Below are 24,062 nucleotides of genomic sequence, written 5' to 3' on the forward strand. Positions count from 1 at the left end.
TTACCCCTCTTTCCATGCCACCCAATGTCTTAAAGGGAGGAGAGTCTAAAAGACCCAGTGTCTTTTATTTAAGGTGGGGGGAGAAACTATTTATTTATTTATTTATTGAATTGTATTTTCCATCACTTTAATTTTTTTTTATATGGAGCCCCAGCCCCACCAGTGTTTTTTTTTTTTTTTTTCCGGCCGCACTGCAGAGCATGCGGAACTTCTCCAAGCAGGGGTCAAACCTGTGCCCCCTGCAGTGGAAGTGCAGACTCTCTTAACCACTGGACCGCCAGGGAAGTCCTGGGTTGGTGGGGGGCCGGCGCAGCAGAACCTCTTTAAAACCTGAGTTCCACCTACATGCCCAGCACTATTAAGTACCCTCCATCTATGAACTCATTTAATGTCCCAACAGCCCTACTATTATCTCATTATAGTGGAGAAACTTGAGATTTAGAAGCATCAAGGAACTTGTCTATCGTCACGCAATCACGCAATCCAGGTTTGAATTCAGGACTTCGTGATTAGGAAAGCCTAAATTCTTTCCACTCTATCACACCAACTCCCTTTCCCTAAGCCTGAAGTGCTGTAATGATGTGACCACAAAACAAAGTTTGGAGCAAAGCTTTTCTTTTTATTGCAGTTATTAGTGAAAGTTACACTTCAAACTGAAGCTAAGCAACACTAAAACCATTAATATTTTAAAATCAAGGATTAAAAACAAATACAACTAAGAACACTTCCAATACACAGAATGGCAGAAAAAAGAGGAGTGGTTCTGTCACAGGACATTTTAGTGACAGTTTGGCTCAGAAAGAATTATGACAATTTCTTTAAAATAAAATATTGTAAGTGACTGAACTGCTTAAAAAGCGGCTTGAAGCTTCTCAGTCTCAACCCTAGGTTTTTTTGTAGTAAATTTTTTTTGGGGAAAGAAAATTTAAATACCCCCCAAAAGTAGTTTTGTTTAAAAACTTTATTTGCCTTCTGCTCATCTTAATGACATATAGTCTTTGAGGAATTAAAATGACAACCATATCCAAAGCCTGGCCCCCAAGTACACAGTGATAGGACTCAACATTTGGTGTTTCTAATTATACAGTGATTACATATATATCATAGACTAGCTCCCACCCACCATATAATCCAATTTCCTCTTAATAAAATGTGGCAGTCAAGTTTAATATCACTCAAGATTTTATCTTGTAGCATATTACAAACTCAGACTTACTCCATTGTTTTAACTAATGTTATCGTGTAACCAAACATTAACAAAGGAAGGCTTATAAACATTTTGAAATCCTGCAGTCTCTAAAGTACTACAGTAAATTGTTCTTACTTATGAAAAGCCAACAAAAAATATAAGGCCAGACCAGGTGTAAGACAGGATAGGGAAGATGAGGAAGGAGGTTTGAGTGTCCATCATTTTACCATGCTGAAACTTGGTATATTTGGCAAGAAGAGTCAGTGTGGAAAAGGAGGATGGAGAAAGAGGTTACTCTGATTTTATGTAATAATTCAGTTTCAAAACATACTGATATTAACTCCCCAAAATATTTCACATCTGCAGTACAAATAGGCACACACGGTTAAGATGGTTAAAAAGTAAAATTTAAAAGGCTATTTGTCCATCTGCAGGGCATTTGCAGGAGGCCCCACCTCCCCACATGTCCTACATTTACATTTTACTTTTCAGAAAAGCCCCTTTTAAAAGAGTGCTATTTCCTGTCCACTACTTCGGGCTTAAAAAAAAAGCAGCAATTATCTCAAGTGGGAGCAGTTAGCAATGCTTTAGGGGTGTGTATTTGTGTGTAATACAAATGTTCTCTAGACTGAGTGGTCAGATTACACTGGAATGGTTATATTACAATTTTAGTCCCCCAAACACTAAAGAAACACATTATTTTTTCTATATAAACTTATGTAATACACAGTGTTATAAACATAGAATATTTATACACACACACACACACACACACACACACACACACACACATACACACATCACTGCTTCCCACAGCCTATGAATGCATCCATATACTAGTTCACAAGAATGATCTTTATTCACAAGATACAGTAATACTTTCATGGGGTCCATAACTGAAGACAGATATTAAAGCTACACATTACAGCAAAAATTGTTTAAAAGTATTCCTGATATATCCAATGTTCTCAGCTATCTCACCCAGCAAGGTGGATTTTTTGTTCATTTTCCAAGCATGAATCTCCCCAACTTTTCAGTACTTGTAATTCTCATTATCCTATAAAACTAAGATAGATCTCATCCATGTTAGTGATGAGCTGGAAAAGCCCAAACTGCCTGCAACAAGGGGAGATCAGCATCTACAGAGATAAAAAAATAAATGTTGAATGCATTCATACCCTGTGTACCTAAAATGCATCCTTTTATTTCTTAAAACAAAACAAAACACAAACCAAACTTGTCTGTTTCAACAAGGAATTGCTTACACAACCTGTGGTGATGTGCCCTTTGTTTTTTTCCTAGAAACAAGCGCCCCTTCCCCTCAGGAAAGTGGGTAAGCCTGTAGAAATGTAAGGTTCTGCCCACAATCCATAAAGATAACTGGGTCAGACACCAACAGGCTGCCTGATATCACCTGCAGATGCTCAGAACTGAATTTAAATGAAGAAAAAACCCTTTACTATATTTTAATTTTTACAGGTACATGGTGATTGGAAAGCAACGGTCAACTCTGCAAAGTGGTAAGTGAAATAAGCACACTTTTCCTTCTTAAAACCTAACCCCTTACTCCAAAAAAAGTTTCCAAAAAAAGGTACCAAAAATCTGCAAGAAACAAAGGATAGCTATCTGGTTGTACAACAGCCTCTGATGCCAATCTGTAGCAAAAATGCCTGAAGGCAAAAGGCAAAGTTAATTTCTGATTATCTGATGGTTTCACCACATTAATCTAACTCAAAATACAATCACAGCTGCCATAGCACCACTAAAAGGAGTTTGGTTTTTGAAGTTACACTTTTTCCAAAGATTATTATAAAGAAAAATTCAGCTTGTGCAATAAATATCCAGCAGGGGAGAAACAGAACAGAATACGTTTGTAGGTGAACACCATACCATGATAAAGCCTCAGTTTCTCTTACACTTGTTTGATAAAATGATCTAGGGTAACTAAAGATACTTTCATAGAAGCAAACTGGAAATGAACCCTTCACACAACAATATTCTTTTATCTTGAACTTCTGAATAGCTTTTCTTTTGGAGAACTCAAGCACTGTCACAAACATTATCCTATTCTTACAACTACTTTGTGAGGGAGGTGAGGGCAGGTATTATTATCACTACCATTTTATAAGAACCTAGGCACACACAGATTAAGGAAATTGCCTTATGGACACAGAGCAAATTAGTGGTAGAGCTCTGACTAAACTCCAAATCTCAGTTCAAGTTTTAGAGCCCTTTCTACTCTCAAAGGCAACAAGTTCTCAACAGTCTTTTTCCAGTTGTGATCTTCTAAAATTTCCTGCATTTTAAACCTATTTATGCCTTCTTTACAGTTCAGGTTTGACTAGGAAATGAGTTTAAAAAAACTTTTAATATGGAATTCTGCACACACCAAGAGGCATATATGTGAGAAAGAAATCAATATCTATAGAACTAAGGTCTGAAAAAAATCATTATGTAAATTAAGAGGAAAGAATAGTCTTAAGTATTCATTCAGTGTAATTTTTACATATTTAAGAAGATGTGTCAGAATAAAAGTTACAAATCTTCTGAAGTTTAAATCAGAGTCTGATTCATTAAAACCAGGAGCTACATTCATTTTCCTTAAGAATATGGGCATCTCTGTTAGAGAAGATTGAAATATTACTTTCAAGAATAATTTCTTTTATCACTTTGCTGTAACATCATATTTCAGGTATATATTCTGTTCATATTACCACTCTATAGCTAGCAAAAACCTCTATGGATAGAGATAATACCTGCAGCACTAACACTTTCAGTCTTAATTCTCATTTAGCCAAGTTAGGATTTCTTTCCATCTATATTAACTAAAGTTACATTCTAATGATTCTCATTACCTCTCTTTTTTTTTAGTCCTCCCCCTTTTATTTTTAACAGTGTGTGTGTGTAGGATGTGGAGAGGGAAAAACTGCACAATTCATAAATGGCATAAAACACTGATTTCATCCCAATATAGAATCATGGCACTCAAGTAAATCAAAGAATGGTAGGTCAAAGAAAAAACTTTAGAACCCAAACATGAAAAACAGTATTCAAAGAGTCTCTCAATCAAGCTATAAATTGCGGCATGTGATCTTCCTTTCCCAAGTATTTTAAAGACCCTATTATTTACTCATAGTAGAATTCTATCTAAACTGCCTCTAAATCCTTTTTCTTTTCTTTTTTAAAGAGGAGCAAGGCATTGTACCCTGGGCTAAGAAAGGAGAAAGCTCCTGGAAAACTTTTAAAGAATCTTATAGGACAAAGTGTTAGGAGATTTTGGTTAGCGCTTGCTAGTCCTGATTTTTGAATTAGAGAAAGAGCACAGGCACATTTGCAGGATCATCATCAATACTATGAGATCATTCCCTTTCTATGAAACAGGGAGATATCTGCAGTTAACACTGGAGATCCAAATCTGTTGCTACCAAAACCAAAGGTTTAACCTGCTACCAAAGGCTCCTCTTGTTAAACTCCCTGGGATCAAACTGTATCCATTAACCTGGTTGGACCGTCCATGTTATTAGGCAAAATTCCCCCTTCATTACAATCTACCAGTGTTTCCCCCAAATCTGTTATCAAAAAATATTTTCTTTACAGGAAAGACTACCTTGTCTGGAAAGGTCCTATTTTGTGTTTTCTATATAAAGGGAAAAGCTGGAGAAGCCGTGTTGATAGCAACGCCATGGCTCTATTTAAGGATAAATACTTCGTTTCTTTATTCAGAAGCAACTTCTCTAATCAAAATAGATGCAGCTTTAGATCTGGGACAACAACATAAAATAAATTTAGGTTACAGAGACTCTCTTCCTAGGTTCAAATGGCAACAGTTCCTCTTTTACAATGTGACTGTGAGAACCAGACAAATATCAAACAATTATAAGGTTTCTCTCCAAGGATTTCGGCAAAGAAACCTTTTCCTTTTCCTCATTTACCCCCTCACTACATACTCTTACAATCCCACTAGTCCATTTCTTCACAAAGATCTCCTATCACACCTGCAAACATTTTTTGTAGAAAGAGTCTTTCCTTCTTTGGTTCTAAAAATAAAGGGCCAAATGAAAGGATTTTTGTTTGTTTGTTCTTCCAACTAAAGCCATGAAGTAAATGAAGATGGAAAGTTTTAGGCATTAAATACCAGGGTAATCTCCCTCTCTAGTTTCTGGCATGGCCTCTTAAACTTTAAACATAAAATTACAGATGTGCATGCAGTCAATTTTTAGAAATAATAAAACCAAAAAAAAAAAAAAGGCAAAGAAAATAAAGTTCTAATGACCAACAATCCCATCTGTTTTCTACTCACATAAGCCTATTCATGACAGTTCTAAGAGATGACTGTAAACTTGAACAAGTCACCAAGTACTTCACTGTGGTAATTCAGTTACTGATGCCAGGTACCCTGATTTATGGAGCCAACCAGTTAAAAGAGCAAAATAAGCTCTATGTGTCAGGTTCCTATGAGCTTTTGGAAGGAAAAAAGAAAATAAAGGATGATTTCTACTCAAAGCTGCCTTAAAAATATTGATCTATAAGAATTATATGCCTGTCAATCTAGGACAATGTTGAAGCATAATGAATAAAACTATTAAAATTATAACTACAATAAATATCCTTAAGAGGGGAGCATATATTTGCAATAAAAATATATCTGATTGAAACATATTTAGTTTTTTAGTATCAACAAATTCCTATAATCAGAATACCAACGTTCAATTAATACTTGATGTAGGGTAAGGAAGTAGCTGTGTGTGTGTGTGTGTGTGTGTGTGTGTGTGTGTGTGTGTGTGTGTGTGTGTGTGTGTGTGTGTGTGTATCAACCTACTGAAACTGGCAAAAACGTGGGGAAAAAGTGATATGGCTAATGTCTATACGAAATCACATGCTGATTCATTTTAAATCGTTAAATTGCACATAACATAAAAATAATACTTTTCCAATTATAGTTACTTGAAACTTTCTCATTTACCCCTCTCAGTGAAAGAATGCAGTATGGCAAAATGTCATACATTAAACCCATTTAAAGCTCAGAGGAGGGATAAAGTTTATCTTTTAATCTCTTACAGAAAAAAATGTCTTACCAAGCAAATTCACTGTGTAAAAACACAATGGAAATATTGTACCTGTTTAACAGAATTCACTTTTTTCATGCACCTTTATAAAAAGTTAATGTCAATACAAATTACCTTGATCTATTCACTAGGAAACTGGAGTAACCACATATGCTTGAAATTAATTTTCTATAATCATACTTTTAACTGTCTTCCAATTAATTCACATTCATAATTATTACTTAAATTTTTAAGTAGCTGAAATACTATATTAGCCTTTATCTCTGATTCTACCCAGCCACTTAAACTCTGTTTCTTCATTGATGAAGAAGAAACAACTTTAAAAGTAAGGTAGGGTTGAATCAACGTTAAAGGTATGGTAGGGAAAAGATCAGGGTAGCAAATCTTCCACTCAACATAATCATGGTGGGGGCTGGAGCAGCCCATTTCAAAGTCAATTATCACTGACTTCTGGATCATTTGCTCTTTGTTTTCCAGGCCTATGAGAATGGTATCACAATCCTAACGCTGGATGATGTATCCACCTAAAGCAGTTTCAATGTAGCTGAAGTGAGAAATAAGAAGTGTAAACAATCAAGTTGCCCCAAAACTGCAGATCAGGTAAAATAAATCCAATCCATTAGTATTAGTTTTCTACTTAAAGGAAAGAAAACTAAAGAAAAGCCCCACCTCCCCTCCACGTTTAGAAATCTGTCTAAAGACTGTCTTTAATGCCCACTATATAAACAACATTAAGTATTCTAAGTTAGAAAATAGTGTTAATGGTTTATTGGTAAAAATCCAAACTCTAGACTTTATGGAATTAGTAGTTTGGTTGGCATATTAACATTCCATCTTAATCTTTGCTAATATTACAAAGAAAGAGGAAAAGCTAGAGATATCTATAAAAATAAAATACCTTAAAACCAATATCTAAGCAAAATATAAAAGTTGCGCACAAATTGCCAATAAATATAAACATCACAATAGAAAAATTAATATTAAAAAAATAAACTCGTAATTGCTATTATGACATTATAAAAAATGAAAAAGTTTAATGTGCATGTGTATTTGCAGACAGACATAGTACACTCCAAACAATCAATATAATTTTACTATCATTATTACATAATGCAGCATACAAGGTTACTGAGGTGTGTTTTTTTGTGTGTTTTTAAGTCTATTTTCTGGAAGAGTGCTCACCAAATTCACAAGCAAGAACTGGTTAGGTGATCATTTACTGCTGTTTACTACTTCCTAGTTCAGGGGAAAATCGCTTTCTGGTAGATTACCAAATTACCAACCAGTATGAATAGTCCTGCTATTATCCTCCCTCTTACTTATTTCCTCCAAAGCCCAATTTTACCTGTTCTATTTCTAATTAATTGATCATATAGATGCACTGTCATCATTTTTCACCTATGCTAGAAAAAAGAGGGAAACATTTAGAATATTTCTTGCTGCCTGAAAAAGAAAAAATTTCCCTAAAGATAGAGAATCATTTTACTTCTCTTACACTGATTTCCATGATGACTTGGCTCCATCTTTATAAGCAGTCTTCTTTAATAAAGATTAATTAGAAAAGGCTGCCAGTAGATATTTACAAAAGGGTCAATATGCTGGGGGGGAAAACGTAGCCTATGACATAATTTCTGGCAAGTTACCTTTGCCGTCGGGCACTTACTACTATATCCATACTCTTGTTAAAAAGTTAAGCAAACTTGCTGTTTTATATGCCTTATATAATACCTGCAACACAGCTGAGAACTGAAAGGGTTAATTCTGTTAAAAACTGTGTTTTTAAACTTACAAAATATATTTGGTGAGCATTTACTTAGATACTTTACTGAATAAAAGCTTTACTTGGTTCCCTTGGACCAGATTCAGAACAACAAATAACATTATTTATATGAAACGGTCATACTCTTGGAATTCTAAAATAATTTATCTTTCAAATTTTTAGCCTCATGCTATTTGAAAAATAAAAATCTACAGCACCATCTTCTGAAAAGGCACTTTCTAAGAACCGCCTCGCTTTAAAAAATGATTTAAAAATTTAATTCATTGTCTACCCTGAAGAACATCTCTGCTTTACTGACACGCTAACATGGACACAACATTAGAGTTTGGTTACCTAAGACATTGATTTCAAAAAGGAAGGGAGACCAATGGCCAGATAGATGATTTGATAGCATCTTAATTTTGTCACACTGTTGGCTACCTGATATTTTAATAGGGCTTCTCATTGGTAAATCTCAACCCTCCATATGAAATTTATTAAACTTCTATCTTTAAATCAAATTAAAATCTTTAACTTTCGTACTTTAAGAGCAAAAGATTCTTACAACGATGTAAAAATATAGAGCACTATCTTTGATGGGTAAAGAAAAATAAAATTGAACTAGCAGTAGATAATATTAGCATAAGCCTTGACCATTATATCTTAGTTAAAAGAAATGATTTTGACCAACATGGAAAATTATAAACTGAAATGTACCACTTTTAAAAGTAGGAAAAAGTTAAAAATATTTTTCCCTTTGAGGCTATATATATATATATATATATATATATATATATATATATATACACACACACACACAGAGAGCGAGAGAGAGACTGAATTTTTCTTCCTGGGAGTCAGCTTAGGTTTCACTAATCACAGCATCATTTCCAATATTGCCACCGATCAAAAATGTTCTTAGTATAAGCAGGAAATTTTTTAAAAAAGATTTTTTGGAGAAAATTCTGACTTTCACATCTATGTACTGATTTTACACATTATTCTTGGCTTGTTTTTCGACTCCTGTAGAATCACAAAGTGCTTTATATGATCAAATGAGAGGGAAAAAGGAAAATGAAGACAGACTTTAGAGTCAGGGTTATACTGCCACTCACAAAGGCCTCACTTGATAAAGTCTCCCAGGTATTATTATTGAAGCTTTAAGACATCCATGAATTCTCAAAAAGAATGAAAAGGATTAAAAAAGCCAAAATAAAGATGCCAGTTCAATGGTGTCCTTTCGCAGCTTGACTGGTAACTCATAAAAGATAATTTAAGTAGCAAGTTACTGTTAGGGGCAACTTGTCTTTAAAAACTATTCAGTAGGAGAACATCTAAGAGGATGAGTTAAATAAATATTTAACCCAGGTTTAATGATATTGAATAAAATTTATGCCGAGCTGTCAGTTAAGCTTCTTGGCAAAACATCACTATCAAGTTTTAACAGCAAGACTACAAAATATTCTAGCTGAATCCAAGTGGCTAGCTTCACAGATTTCATAAAAATCACCACCCATGGCAAATTCATGTTGGCCTCTGAATCAAACACCCACCAAATTCCTTGAATAAGAGTCTCTAATTCCTGGTCTATAATCCATCAATAATAGATCCTTCAGACTGATTACTGGCACTCTGAGTGTTCACCTTGTCCTTAAACATTGAGATCCTCAGCCAGCCATTTTTACTGAATGGCAACTCAGCTTCTATCTCCTTAGTCATACTTTAAGTCTGTCATGACTAAGCCTGTCATGAGGTCTGTCATACTAAAATCCATTAGAGAATATATAAGTAAACTTTAGGCAGTGGTGGGTCATCAGAGAACCTAGTTTGGAAAACCAGTATAGGTGTTTAGAGGGCTAGAAGTCTCCATGCTAGAAAGTAGAGATGAATCTTTATCAAGTGCCTTCTAAAACACCCAGTACATTCCTACTAGAATCCCACCTAGACTCTCTTGTAGGAAGATAAATAAATTAATAGGTTACAAACAGGAAGATTTCCACAGAGTACTTTTTCTGAGAAACTTGTTTAAAGGTAAATATTAAGAAAAAAATAAAGGGCACCTGTACTCCTGTAAAAAATATGCTAAAAACCAGTACTGAGGAGGCTGAGGTACCCTTTTCCAAAACTGCTAAAGTAAAAATCCACATTTCTAAAACAAAGAAAGAGTATCCTGATATTAAATTGAAACTAAATTGGCAGCACCCTTTGTTACCTTGATATTTCATGTTCTTAAATCTTATTTAGGAAAAAAAAAAAAAGTCTAACACTAGCCTTGAATCCTGCTCATTTCCTTACTGTTAAGTGCAGTAACTGTCAGACTCTACTTCATTAAATAAATATAGCAGCTACGGTATTATAAATGCATGGTCCTCAATGCCAGTAACTTGATACTGTAATATAAAACATATATCAGCACTTTACACATTTGCCATCCAGAATATACATTAAACTCCCAATTCTGCTTCACATGAAAATCTATTATACCAGTTGCTGGGACTGACATTTTAAAGTCACTCTTACATCACAGAAAACAGCAGACAGAAATTTAGCATTCACTGTATAGTTAGTGAGCAAGGGCAGGAACAGAAAGGTCACTGTTGAGTTTCATGACCATTAAACTCAAAACAACCTTTTTTTTTTTTTTAAATAAAAAAAGATCAGCAATTCTACACCAGAAGTATAATAACGAAACAAATTTCAAAAAATATTTGCCACTTAGTATTTACCTTAAAGTTCTAAGCACAAAGTTTCTTATAATTAAGTTTGATATACCAATTTGTTAGTAAGCAAAATAGAATATACTATACATATTCTTTCAAGTTAACCAACTTTAAACTAGCAATGTTGAAACTCTAAGAGCACCCTAAAAAGAACTCACTTCAAATGTAAAGCTTTATATTAAAAAAAATTTTTTTTTCCTCTGTAAAAGTCCTTCTAAATAGTTTTAAATTATAGGCTTTACTTTAGCACATGTGAGATTAAGTGACTGAAAATTAGGTAAAGCAGGTAAACAGGGAAAGGTTATCTACAGTTCTTCCCTGGGCTCTAAAGTTTTCCACATCAATCTGTACAGCTCCCACTGATAAAGGAAGATGTTTTACTCATACTGAGCAAACATACGCCATCAGGTTTTTACCACCTAGGATATACTATTTTCTTCTCTTGCCTATGTTCTTGCCTATATTCAGTGAAATTTCAATGTAAAAAAAATACACTCTTTATAGAAATTTTTTGGAGGAGGGGGGAGGGTTGGGAGAAAAATGTATACACTACACAAACATTACCTTATGTAAAGAGCTTTAAAACAGTGTTGTAAATTGCATTTCATACACTTCAATATAATAAACATACAAAATACAGTACTTTCTTAGTTTTCTGGCAGAGGGACAAAAGATTTCATACCTGTTGGAGGATATGGGCTCAGATTTTAGGCTCAAAATACAGTAAATTGGCAATAAGTGTGGATTATAGGTAAGAGAGAACTAAAGAGCTAATCCATTTGTTTTCATGTGCAGATGGAATTCTGAAAGGTTAACAACAATGCCCACTGGAAACAATCTGTAATATCTATACTCTGAACCAGTGAAAAAAAAAAAAAAAAAATTAAAATGCTATTTTCATGAGTTACAAAGTGCAAAGCTCCCCTGAATCCAAGGTTACTGATAAACTTGGTTTTGACAGCTTTATAGTATTTTTTAATATCTTAAAGTGAAGTCAATAAAACAAAAGTTTTGCAAAACTTTTTTCAACATTTCAGTGATTTAACTAATTTCAAATGCTCAAAGTCCTAACTTCCTTTGTCACCATCACCCTAATTTTAAAAGGAAAGTTACACTGGTGATGAATTAGCAAAAAAAGTTTTTAAAATATCATTTTATATTTTCCTGACTCATGTTAGTAAGTGAAAATGGGCACCTTACCAGTATGATTCTTCAATAAACATGATTTATTTTCAAAGAATTTAAATATCTTCTAAATCTAAAGCTAGTTGCTGTCATTACTTAAATCAAAGTTCTTCAACTTTATTTCTAATATTCAAGGTCAACACTCATTTAGGAAATTTAACTTCCTTCATTTTCATTATGATTTTTATAAGACATGCTTTAAACTTGAAAATTACAAAACTTTCCTTCTGAAATTAAGGCTATATACTTTGCCCTTTTAAAATTATGGAGGTGCCTGTTTCTCCCACTATCTGTGGTAAAGATGTCAAACAGACACAGCTTTCTTTTAAAACTGCTTATTGCACTAAAAGAGAGCAAAAACAAGTTGTCAGTTCTTAAAATAAACATGATTATATTTCTATAAAAGATGTTGCCAATATGATTCTATAATTATTAAAGCACTATTCTAATAAATATAAAAGAAAAGGAAGCTATACTTCAAAACACATACATATATGTTTATATATATACAACACACATATATATAAAAATATATATATATGAAAATCACATTAAGGTATGAGAGGCAGCAAATAAACTAGTAAAAAAAAAACCAAAAAAAACCCTCCACAATCCCTTCTCTCCACCCAATTTCAGAGGCCTCAACCCTACACAGTTCCAATCATTTAAAATATTTACCCTTTGTAAAAGTTTTAAGGGATTTCCATGTATAACACATAGAAACAGAAGACTTTAGAATACATATCGCTTATATATAGAGTTACAACTTCTGACAAAGTTGTGTGTTTTTTTTTATATATTTATAGCAGCTTTAACAAACTCACTAGAGAAAAAGAATAGTTTAGGTTGCTACTGCTTATGTACACACTGCACAAATGGCAAATGTAAGTTGAGAGCAGGAGGGGGCAGACATTCACTCTCACAAAAACATATTTTTTATATATATATGTGTGTATATATATATATAGTTTCTTAAGAAAGCAATACCAAGAGTTGAGGACTCAGAATTATGTATGAGACAAGACAGGAGTAGGGCGTGCAAAATAAAAATCTAGTTTGCCATGCTTCATATTCAAATGAACCAGATACATGAACATCTGAATGTTACTGGTAGCATCAGGGAAAAACAAATGTAGGTGATGAAGGCAAGGGCGGTAGAGAGAGAAATCATAGTGGTGGTGGGAGGATAATAAAAGGGAAAGAAAGTTCCCCAATGGAATGAACTATAAAATATATACAGAGATACATATATATCTATTATCAGTGTAGATACAGATATATATGCATATGCAGTATGCATGTATATAAGTAAAATATACAGATAACTTTTACAAGAATACATGAATGCACATTTTTTGCACACATAATTGTGAACAATCACTTTGATTATTCATATAGGTGTGTTTTTTAAAAAACCATCATTTACTTTTTCTTTACTTTTTTTTTTTGCAAAGAGTTGTGCTGCCAAGCAACTTGAGGTAAAGGCATTAAAAGGGTTAGACTACAAGAAAGTGAAAACTAAATGATCGCGATACTTCCTACAGGAGACCGCACAAAAAAGCAGTTGGCTGGTTTCATATTGCATAATGGTGCTGTGTTCCTTGATGAAGTAAACAATCTTCCTTGTATCAACATAAAGATCATACCCTGGCCCCCACACAGTGTTGGTTTCTGTATGGCTGGAGGCATCCCCACTCAGCTGACTCCACTGGAAACATAAGTTGTATGTTGATTCATCTTCCAGTTCTTCCTCTCAGAGAATATTCTTAGACTTTTTAAGCAAAGTACATTGTGCGTAAGGTATCTTGGTGAATCTGTACAGCCTTGGCAAGAGCTTGTGGATCTCGTCCATTGCTCTGTCCTGAAACGTGACTTCCTTCAGCACTGTAAGAAAAGTGGCAGTGAACACAAAACCAAACCCTATTCTGATGTAAAAATTCTGAAAAATATTATTTGTAGAAAATTTTTTAAAAATTAAAAAACAAATAAGAGGCCGGTATAATGAACCCCTACATGTCCATCATCCAGTTTCAATAATTATTAACTCAAGGCCAATTCTGTTTTACATCTCTCACCTCTCCAGGACTATTTAGAAGTAAATCCAAGACATCCTATAATTTTGTCTGTATATATCACTTTTATTACCAATAATCTCTCCCTTGAATTAATCTGGTAAAGCAACAAAATCACTACATCACACTATTACTAATAAGCCCCGACTGCACACTTTAATAGGAACCCTCATCTTGGGCAGTCAGTTCTATCATAGCTTTTCATTTGGATCACTGACTCTTCTAACAGCCTGTGGAACTTTAATTCTAAATGGCAGTACTTTATGGCAAAGACAGAGGCACCTACTTACATGTAAACACTTAAAGAAATTTCCCACGAAAATCCTAACACACAGACCATACTTGGATTTGGGTGAGAATCTGTACTTGTTATGCTTTTATATTACCTGTCATGTTCTTTGTCCACAAGATGATATCTGGCTCTAAATGCTACCAGGTGAGCATAATACGCTGGTGCAGGTATAGAAACAGATCGTGTGCAGCGCACGTAAGTGTGGCAGAGCTGGTAAGTTAGCAGTTGAAGTTCATCTGCAGTAAAGCAGTTATCATCCCATAAAACATGATAGTGTGAAGGACGGCTGGTACCCTATAGAAGGCAACAGAATATTCTGCTGATTTCTAAACTTTTAAATAAATATTCACCACAGACTAAGTTAAGTGAAAAAAAAAGCTTTGTACATTAGCAAAATATATCCTAATTTAATAATCAATAAAAAAACATTTAGTTGATTTTGGGTATATATCCCAAAGAAGTAAAAACAGGGACTCGAACAGATATTTGCACACCTAGGTTCAAAGCAGCATTATTCACAATAGCCAGAAGGTGGACACAATCCAAGTATCCACTGATGGCTGAATGTATAATAAAAGGTGGTGTGTGTATATATATATATAACGGAATACTATTCAGTCTTAAAAAGGAAGAAAAATCTGCCACATACTACAACATGGATGAACCTTGATGATGTTCTGCTAAGTGAAATAAACCAGTCACAAAAGGACAAATATTGTACAATTCGCTTACATGAGCTACCTGAAGTAGTCGAGTTCATAGAGACAGAAAGTAGAATGGTGATCACCATGGGTTGCGGGGATGTGGGAATGGGGAGTTAGTGTTTAATGAGTACAGAGTATCAGGGAAGATGAAAAAGTTCCATAGATAGAAGGTGGTATGACTGCAGAATAATGTGAATTACTTAACGTCACAGAACTGTATATTTAAAAATGGTTAAAATGGTACATTGTATGTTATGTGTTTTTTACCATAATAAAAAAACAAGAACATTAGTTGAGCTCCTATGTATTAGTCACTGTGCTAGGAACTGTGAATTCAAAGAAAAACAAAGTCAAAACAATGGAAACATAATTCAGTAGAGGAGTAGAGGAAATAGAACATCTGTAATTATAAAACAACTAATAAATGGCTATAGTACTACTGGTACTTAGTCCTATATGAGAATACCAAAGGAAGTAACTGTGAGGGTGAGCCCTGGGGGTTCTTCACCAAGAGGGGAATGAGTGAGATTTGGCCATTATGGGATGGGTAGGGTGAGGAGACACTGGAGAGAATGAACAGCCTTAACAAAAGCACGGGGGCATAAAGTTTCATGGCACATTTGGGGAATAGCTAATAGACTAGGATGAACAGAATATCGGATGGGGCATGAGGGGAAAAAGATGAAATTGAAATGAACATTTGGAATCAGACTGAATGACATGCTTAGGAATTTGAACTTTCACTTGTAGGCAGCAGGGAAAGCACTGCACAGCTTTTTTTTTAACAGGAGAGGTTTTGGGTGTGATAAGATTGGGGGTTTTATAAAAGTAACATCAGCAGTAATATGGAGGATGGGTTAGAAACAGAATCATGATGAAGCAGAAAATAGAAAATCTGAACAGACCTATTACTAGTGATTGAATCAGTAATCAGAAGCCTCCCAAAAAATAAAAGTCCAGGACCAGACAGCTTTACTGGTGAATTTTACCAAACATTCAAAGAAGAATTAATACCAATCCTTCTCAAACTTCCAAAAAACAGAAGAGGAGGGAACTCTTCCAAACTCATTTTACAAGGCTAGCATTACCTTGATACCAAAACCAGACAAGGATGCCTCAAGAAAAGAATTACAGGCCGATATCCCTAATGAACATAGATGCAAAAATCCTCGACAAAATATTAGCAAACCAACTTCAACAATACATTAAAAGGATCATAAACCATGATTAAGGGGGATTTATTCTAGGATGTAAGGATGGGTCAACATCTGCAAATCAATCAATGTGATACACCACATTAACAAAATGAAGGATAAAAATCATATGATCATCTCAATAGAGGCAGAAAAAGCATTTGAGTATTTATAATAAAGACTGAGAACAATACAGGTACAGAGGGAACGTACTTCAACATAATAAAGGCCACATATGACAAGCCCACAGCTAACATCATACTCAATCATACTCTAAGATCAGGAACAAAGACAAAGATGCCCACTCTCACCACTTTTATTTAACATAGTTATTGAAAGTCCTAGCCAGTGAAATTAGCCAAGAAAAAGAAATAAAATATTATACAGATCTTCGTTCACTTACGATGGGGTTATGTTCCAATAAACCCATTTTAAGTTGAAGATATCCTAAGTCAAAACGCATTTAATATACCTAACCTACCGAACCTCATAGCTTAGCCTAGCCTAACTCAAACGTGTTCAGAACACTTATGTTAGCCAATAGTTGGGCAAAATCATCGAACACAAAGCTTATTTTACAATAAAGTGTTAAATACCTCATGTAATTTATTGAATACTGTACTGAAAGTGAAAAACAGAATGGCTATATGGGTGCAGAATGGTTGTAAGTGTATCAGTTTTTTACCCTGTGATCATGTGACTGCTTGGCAGCTGTGGCTTGCTGCTACTGCCCAGCATCATGAGAGTGTTGTACTGTGTAACACTGGCTGGGGAAAAGACCAAAATTCAAAATCTGAAGTACAGTTTCTACTGAATGCATATCACTTTTGCACCACTGCAAAGTCAAAAAATAGTCAAACTATCATATGTTGGGGACTGTATATTATAAAGCTATACTAATTAAACAGTATGGTCAAAACAGGCACATAGATAGATCAGTGGATCAGAATAGAGCCCAGAAATAAACCATGCATATATGATCAATTAATTTATGACAAAGGAGGCAAGAACTTACAATGGGGAGAGGACAGTCTCTTCAATAAATGGGGTTGGGAAAACTGGACAGCCACATGCAAAGAATGAAAATGGAGCGCTATCTTACACCATACACTATACACTAAAATTAACTCAAAATGGTTTAAAGACTTAAATGTAAGACCTGAAACCATAAAACTCCTGGAAGAAAACATAGGCAATAAGCTCCTTGACATAGGTCTTGGTGATGATTTTTTCTGATCTGACACCAAAAGCAAAAGCAACAAAACCAAAAATAAACAAGTAGGACTACACCAAATTAAAAAGCTTCTGCACAGCAAAGGAAGCCATCAGGAAAACAAAAAGGCAACCTACTAAATGGGAGAAAATATTTGCAAATCATGTATCTGATAAGGGGTTAATATCCAAAATATATAAAGAACTCATAAAATTCATAGCAAAAGAAAAAAATCCAGTTGAAAAACGGGCAGATCTGAATAGACATTTTTCCAAAGAAGACATACAGATGGTCAACAGGCACATGAAAAAAAGGTTAACATCATTACTCATCAGGGAAATGCAAATCAAAATCACAACGTGATATCACCTCATACTTGTTGGAATGGCTATTATCCGAAAGATTAGAAATGACAAGTGTTAATGATGACAGAAAAGGGAACTTTTTTTTTGGGGGGGTGGGGCACATGGTGGGGCATGCGGGATCTTAGTTCCAGGGATTGAATTTGTGCCCCCTGCGTGGAAACGTGGAAGTCCTAACCACTGGACTGCCAGGGAATTCCCTGGGAACTTTTTTAAAAAAAAATTTATTGTATTGAAGTATAGTTGATTTACAATGTCGTGTTAGTTTTTGGTATACAGCAAAGTGATTCAGTTATACATATATATACATTCTTTTTAATATTATTTTCCATTATGGTTTATCACAGGATACTAAATATAGTTCCCTGTGCTATACAGTAGGGCCTTGTTGTTTATCCATTCTATATATAATAGTTTGCATCTACTAGTCCCAAACTCCCCATCCATCACCCCTGCCACCCCCAGCAACCACAAGTCTGTTTTCTATGTCTGTGAGTCTGTTCCTGTTTTGTAGATAAGTTCATTTGTGTCATATTTTTGATTCCGCATTAAGTGATACCATATGGTATTTGTCTTTCTCTTTCTGACTTACTTGACTTAGTAGGATAATCTCTAGGTCCATCCATGTTGCTGCAAATAACATTATTTCATTCTTTTTTATGGCTGAGTAGTATTCCATTGTAATATATACCACATCTTCTTTATCCATTCATCTGTTGATGGACATTTAGGTTGTATCCATGTCCTGGCTATTGTAAATAGTGCTGCAATGAACACTTGAGTGCATGTATCTTCTTTTTTTAAAAAAAATATTTATTGGGCTTCCCTGGTGGCGCAGTGGTTGAGAGTCTGCCTGCCGATGCAGGGGACATGGGTTCGTGCCCCGGTCCTGGAAGATCCCACATGCCACGGAGCAGCTAGGCCCGTGAGCCATGCCCGCTGAGCCTGGGCGTCCAGAGCCTGTGCTCCGCAACGGGAGAGACCACAGCAGTGAGAGGCCCGCGTACTGCAAAAATAAATTAAAAAAAAAATATTTATTTATTTATTTTCTCTATTTTTTTGGCTGTGTCGGGTCTTAGTTGAAGCATGCGGGATCTCTTGTTGCAGCGCGCGGGTTTTCTCTCTCTAGTTGTGGCACACGGGCTTCTCTCTAGTTGTGGTATGCTGGTTTTTCTTTCTCTGGTTGTGGCGCACAGGCTCCAGAGTGCATGGGCTCTGTAGTTTGTGGCATGCAGGCTCTCTCATTGAGGTGTGAGAGCTCAATAGTTGTGGCGCACAGGTTTAGTTGCCCTGCGGCATGTGGGATCTTAGTTCCCCGACCAGGGATCGAACCCATGTCCCCTGCATTGGAAAGCAGATTCTTTACCACTGTACCACCAGGGAAGTCCCTCATGTACCTTTTTTTTTTTTACTAAATTCCCTCACTTCCTTTCCTTCTTTTTAAAAAATTTATCTATCTACCTATCTATCTATCTATCTGTCTGTCTATCTTTGGCTGCTTTGGGTCTTTGTTGCTGTGTGTGGGCTTTCTTTAGTTGCGGTAAGCAGGGGCTACTCTTTGTTGCGGTGCACGTGCTTCTCGTGGTGGCTTCTCTTGTTGTGGAGCACGGGCTCTAGGCACGCGGGCTTCAGTAGTTGTGGCTCACAGGCTCTAGAGCACAGGCTCAGTAGTTGTGGCACACGGGCCTAGTTGCTCCGCGGCATGTGGGATCTTCCCACACCAGGGCTCGAATCCGTGTTCCCTGCATTGGCACGTGGATTCTTAACCACTGCACCACCAGGGAAGCCCCCCACATGTATCTTTTGTATTTATAGTTTTCTCTGGGTATATGCCCAAGAGTGGGACTGCAGGATCATATGGCAACTCTGTTTTCATTATTATTTTTTTAAATTAATTAATTAATTAACTAATTAATTAATTATGGCTGCATTGGGTCTTCATTGCTGCATGCAGGCTTTCTCTAGATGCGGTGAGCAGGGCTACTCTTCGTTGCTGTGTGAGGGCTTCTCATTGCGGTGGTATCTCTTGCTGTGGAGCATGGGCTCTAGGCGTGCAGGCTTCAGTAGTTGTGGCACGTGGGCTCAGTAGTTGTGACTCGCAGGCTCTAGAATGCAGGCTTGGCAGTTGTGGTGCATGGGCTTAGTTGCTCCGTGGAATGTGGGATCTCCCGGACCAGGGCTAGAACCCATGTCCCCTACATTGGCAGGCAGATTCTTAACCACTGCGCCACCAGGGAAGTCTTGGCAACTCTATTTTTAGTTTTTTGAGGAACCTCCATACTGTTTTCCATAGTGGCTGCACCAGTTTACTTTCCCACCAACAATGCATAAGAGTTCTCTTTTGAACCCTCCTACACCGTTGGTGAGAATGTAAATTGGTGCAGCCACTATGGAAAACAGTACGGAGGTGCCTCAAAAAATTAAAAACAGAAATACCATATGATCTACCAGTTCCACTTATGGGTATTTATCTGAAGAAAACAAAAACACTAATTCAAAAAGTATGCACCACTATGTTCATTGCAGCAATATTTGCAATAGCTAAGACATGGAAACAACCTAAGTGTCCATTGATGGATAAATAAAGAAATTATGATATATATATATATATGGACATTATGCTAAGTAAAATAAGTCAGACAGAGAAAGACAAATGCCATATATCTGGAATCAAAATGAATGAATGAAAAATAATTTAAAAAGCATGGTCAAAGATACAGAGAACAGATTGGTGGTTGCCAGAGGCAGGGGTGGGAGAAATGGGTGAACTGTTTTTTGTTTTTACTTTAAATAAACACCACCACCACCACCCCCCCCATGGGAAAAAAAGAAAAGAAAACAGGAAGAGACTAAAAGCAAGGGGAGCAATTAGGAGGCTGGTGCACTAGTGCTGGTATGAGATGATGAATGTATGAAGTATGAAAATGGCAGTGGTAAAGGAGAAAAGAGACAGGTTAGCTCGTACGTTAGCAAATATTTATCATTTTTCAGACACTGTGCAAGATTTTGGGGATAAAGTTCAAATTACTACCAAATCCTACCTCCTCCCAGGGAAGTCCGGATCTTACCTGTTTTAATTAATCTAATGAGAACAGACTAAATGAGGGCACCCAGGATAGGAAAGTAATAATGAGAACTTGAACTAAGCAGGGGAGGTGAGGATAAGGATAAGAGATAGGGGCTTCCCTGGTGGCACAGTGGTTAAGAATCCACTTGCCAATGCAGGGGGCATGGGTTCGAGCCCTGGTCCGGGAAGATCCCACATGCCACGGAGCAACTAAGCCTGTGTGCCACAACTACTGAGGCTACGCACTACAGCCCGTGAGCCACAACTATTGAGCCCGCGCACCTAGAGCCCACGCTGCACAAGAGAAGCCATGACAATGAGAAGCCCGTGCACTGCAACAAGGAGTGGCCCCCGCTCGCCACAAGTAGAGAAAGCCCACGCACAGCAACGAAGACCCAACACAGCCAAAAAAGAAAAAAAAGAATAAGAGATAGGTCTTAGACTAAGAAGATAGATTCTGTAGAGTTCAGGGATTCCATTAGATAAGGGTGGCAGGTGAGAGGGTACAATCAAAAATAACTTCAAGATCTGGAAATCAGGAGAAAAGTTGTATCTGTAAAAAGAGATTTCAAAGTCATAAATATTACTTGAACTTAAATTTTTTTTCTTTTTGGCTGTGCTGCACAGCCTGCAGGATCTTAGTTCCCTGACCAGGGACTGAACCCAGGCCCACGGCAGTAAAAGAGCTGAGTCCTAACCACTGGACCGCCAGGGAATTCCCTGAACTTAAAATTTCAAAAGGTGGGTGGGGGCTTCCCTGGTGGCGCAGTGGTTGAGAGTCCGCCTGCCGATGCAGGGGACACGGGTTCGTGCCCCGGTCCGGGAGGATCCCACGTGCCGCAGAGCGGCTGGGCCCGTGAGCCATGGCCGCTGAGCCTGCGCGTCCAGAGCCTGTGCTCCGCAACGGGAGAGGCCACAACAGTGAGAGGCCCGCGTACCGCAAAAAAGAAAAAAGCAAAAAAAACGTGAAATGGGGCTTCCCTGGTGGCGCAGTGGTTGAGAGTCCGCCTGCCGATGCAGGGGACACGGGTTCGTGCCCCGGTCTGGGAGGATCCCACGTGCCGCAGAGCGGCTGGGCCCGTGAGCCATGGCCGCTGAGGCTGCCAGTGCGTCCGGAGTCTGTGCTCCGCAACGGGAGAGACCACAACAGTGAGAGGCCCACGTACCGCACCAAAAAAAAAAAAAAAAAAAGTGGGTAGAAGAACGAAACCTAGAAAAAACATAAGGGTAAGATGACAGGTAGGATAACATGTGTAGTGGAAGCCAAATGGTAGACGGTTTTGATGAGTGCATGATTATAACAGCGTCAGAAGTTACAGAGATCAAGGAGAAATAACGGTGGGGCAGAAGGCAGTTTGCTATAAGTTGAAGAGGAAATAAGTGTAGTCTTTTTTGTTCTTAAGGTAAACCTTTTATAGAAGTAAATATATATAGAGAAAAATTCATGTACCATACATGTAGACTGATGAATTTTTCACAAAGAGAATATACCCATGAAACCAGCACCCAAATCAAGAAACTAAATGTTAACTGCAACCACAAAGCCCCTTTGTGCCCTCTCAGGGTCACTACCCTACCTGCCACCCTGCTCCCTGTAACCTGACTTTTAACATCATAGATTAGTTTTGCTTGTTTTTGAAGTTTATAATGTATGTACCCTTTGGGTCTAGCTTCTTTGATTTGACATTGTGAAATTCATACACACTGTTGTATCATTCTTACTGTTGTATAAATCACATTTGTATAGTTATTTATCCAATCTACTGATCATGGGCATTTGAACTGTTTGTACTGATAGTTTTTGTATTGACCATTATGACCAGTGTTACTATGAATATTAACATACTATCTTTTGGTGAACATAGATATGCATTTCTGTTGGCTATCTTGGAGTGGAAATCCTGGTCATAGAGCATACATATATTTAAGTTTAGTAGATAATGCCAGCCAATTTTAAAAAATGTTCACATTAATTTACACATCTACCAGGAGAGTATAAGAGTTCCAGTTGCTCTATATCCTTTATACTGTTTGTCTTTTAAAATTTTAGCCATTTTAGTGAGTGTGTTTAGGCTATCCTTTTACCAACAGTTTGGTGACAAATGGTAGAAAGACAGTACCTTAAAGGAGAACAGCAGGAGCAAGGAACTGTATTTTAGGACAGGGATAACTATAAGCTAAGGGAATGGAATCAGAAGCTTAAAGGAGACTGAAGATATACGAAAGAGGGTAACTGGTGAACTAATGCCAACTTAAGGCAGGCAAGAGCGAATGAGAACAGTTCTACAGGTTGACCCTTTTTCCTGTGGGAAAGGAGAGAAGAAAGTAGGCATGACTGACAATGTAATTTCTTAGTGAGAAAAAAGGAAGGGGTCACGTACTGAGTGTTGGGGCAAAAGACCAAGTTAGGAACCCAAAGAAAATGGTAGAGAGAGCTAATTAAAGTGGAGTCAAAGGAATGTTAAATCACAGTGAAGGACATCTTCGAAGTTTGGGAGATTCATATTAGGAAGTTATAATTTAGGACGCTGCCCACTCCTCAACAGGTACATTTATGTCTTCAGAAGAATTTCCTTTGGTAGGTCAGAGGGGTCACATGCTCCACCTGGTTAATGTGTTTCTAACAGTATGGTAAGTAGGATTTTTTTTTCCCTGCTGTCCTAGAATTTCAACTAAGGTCCAAAGCAGGGGACTAAAGGTGCTAAGCATCTTACATTCTAAAGAGCTACCAACCTTTGGAGTCAGCTACCCTCCCTCAAGGGCTCACCGAGAGGAGACAGTTCAGGACAGGTCTTACCATCAAATCCCGGGCTCTGGACTCTTCTCACCTTACCCCCATCCTCTCAATATAGGAAGAGATTGAGAGTTTTGTGAAAATACAGAATTTCAGTTGTGAGGAAAGGCACTCTCTCTCCGCTAAAGACATGTAAGGGGCACTCCAAGAGAATGAGTTGTAAAGATGAGAGCCTGTTAGAAAGGGAGAGACTATCCTATCTCATTCCCCAGCTGGATTATTCCTGAGTTCAGAGTCCACAGGCCCACTCTCCCAACTCCATACAGCTAGAGCGATGAGAGCTCTTGGAAGCAGTTCTGGGAGTCTAAAAAAATGAAGTTGAGTAGAGAAGGAGGGGCCATGGAGCCATGCAATGCGATATCTAACCTAAAGAAGGGGCTGGGGTCTATACCACAGATGGGGCTAAAGAAGGACACTGCTGCCCTTTGAGGGTTCTCAGCTCCATG

The 24,062-nt window shown here is 37.0% G+C and overlaps 1 protein-coding gene across 8 annotated transcripts in view; it reads right to left on the minus strand.

The window, feature by feature from the left end:
- Nucleotides 1–598: 598 nt before the first annotated feature.
- Nucleotides 599–24,062, minus strand: part of AGO3 (argonaute RISC catalytic component 3) — a 127,978-nt gene continuing 104,514 nt past the window's right edge. For 7 of the 8 annotated variants that reach the window (XM_019938126.3, XM_073792013.1, XM_073792012.1 and 4 more), the window contains 2 exons: nucleotides 14,378–14,577; nucleotides 599–13,803 (listed from right to left, as the gene is read on the minus strand). In XM_019938126.3, the coding sequence (XP_019793685.1) occupies nucleotides 13,695–13,803; nucleotides 14,378–14,577 (309 nt within the window). In that variant the 3' untranslated portion in view covers nucleotides 599–13,694. Of the gene's footprint in view, nucleotides 13,804–14,377; nucleotides 14,578–14,598; nucleotides 18,762–24,062 lie in introns of those variants that run through there. The other variant, XM_073792010.1, reaches the window with a different exon arrangement.

This window comes from Tursiops truncatus, chromosome 1 (genome assembly GCF_011762595.2).
Source record: "Tursiops truncatus isolate mTurTru1 chromosome 1, mTurTru1.mat.Y, whole genome shotgun sequence".
Classification (NCBI taxonomy): domain Eukaryota; kingdom Metazoa; phylum Chordata; class Mammalia; order Artiodactyla; family Delphinidae; genus Tursiops; species Tursiops truncatus.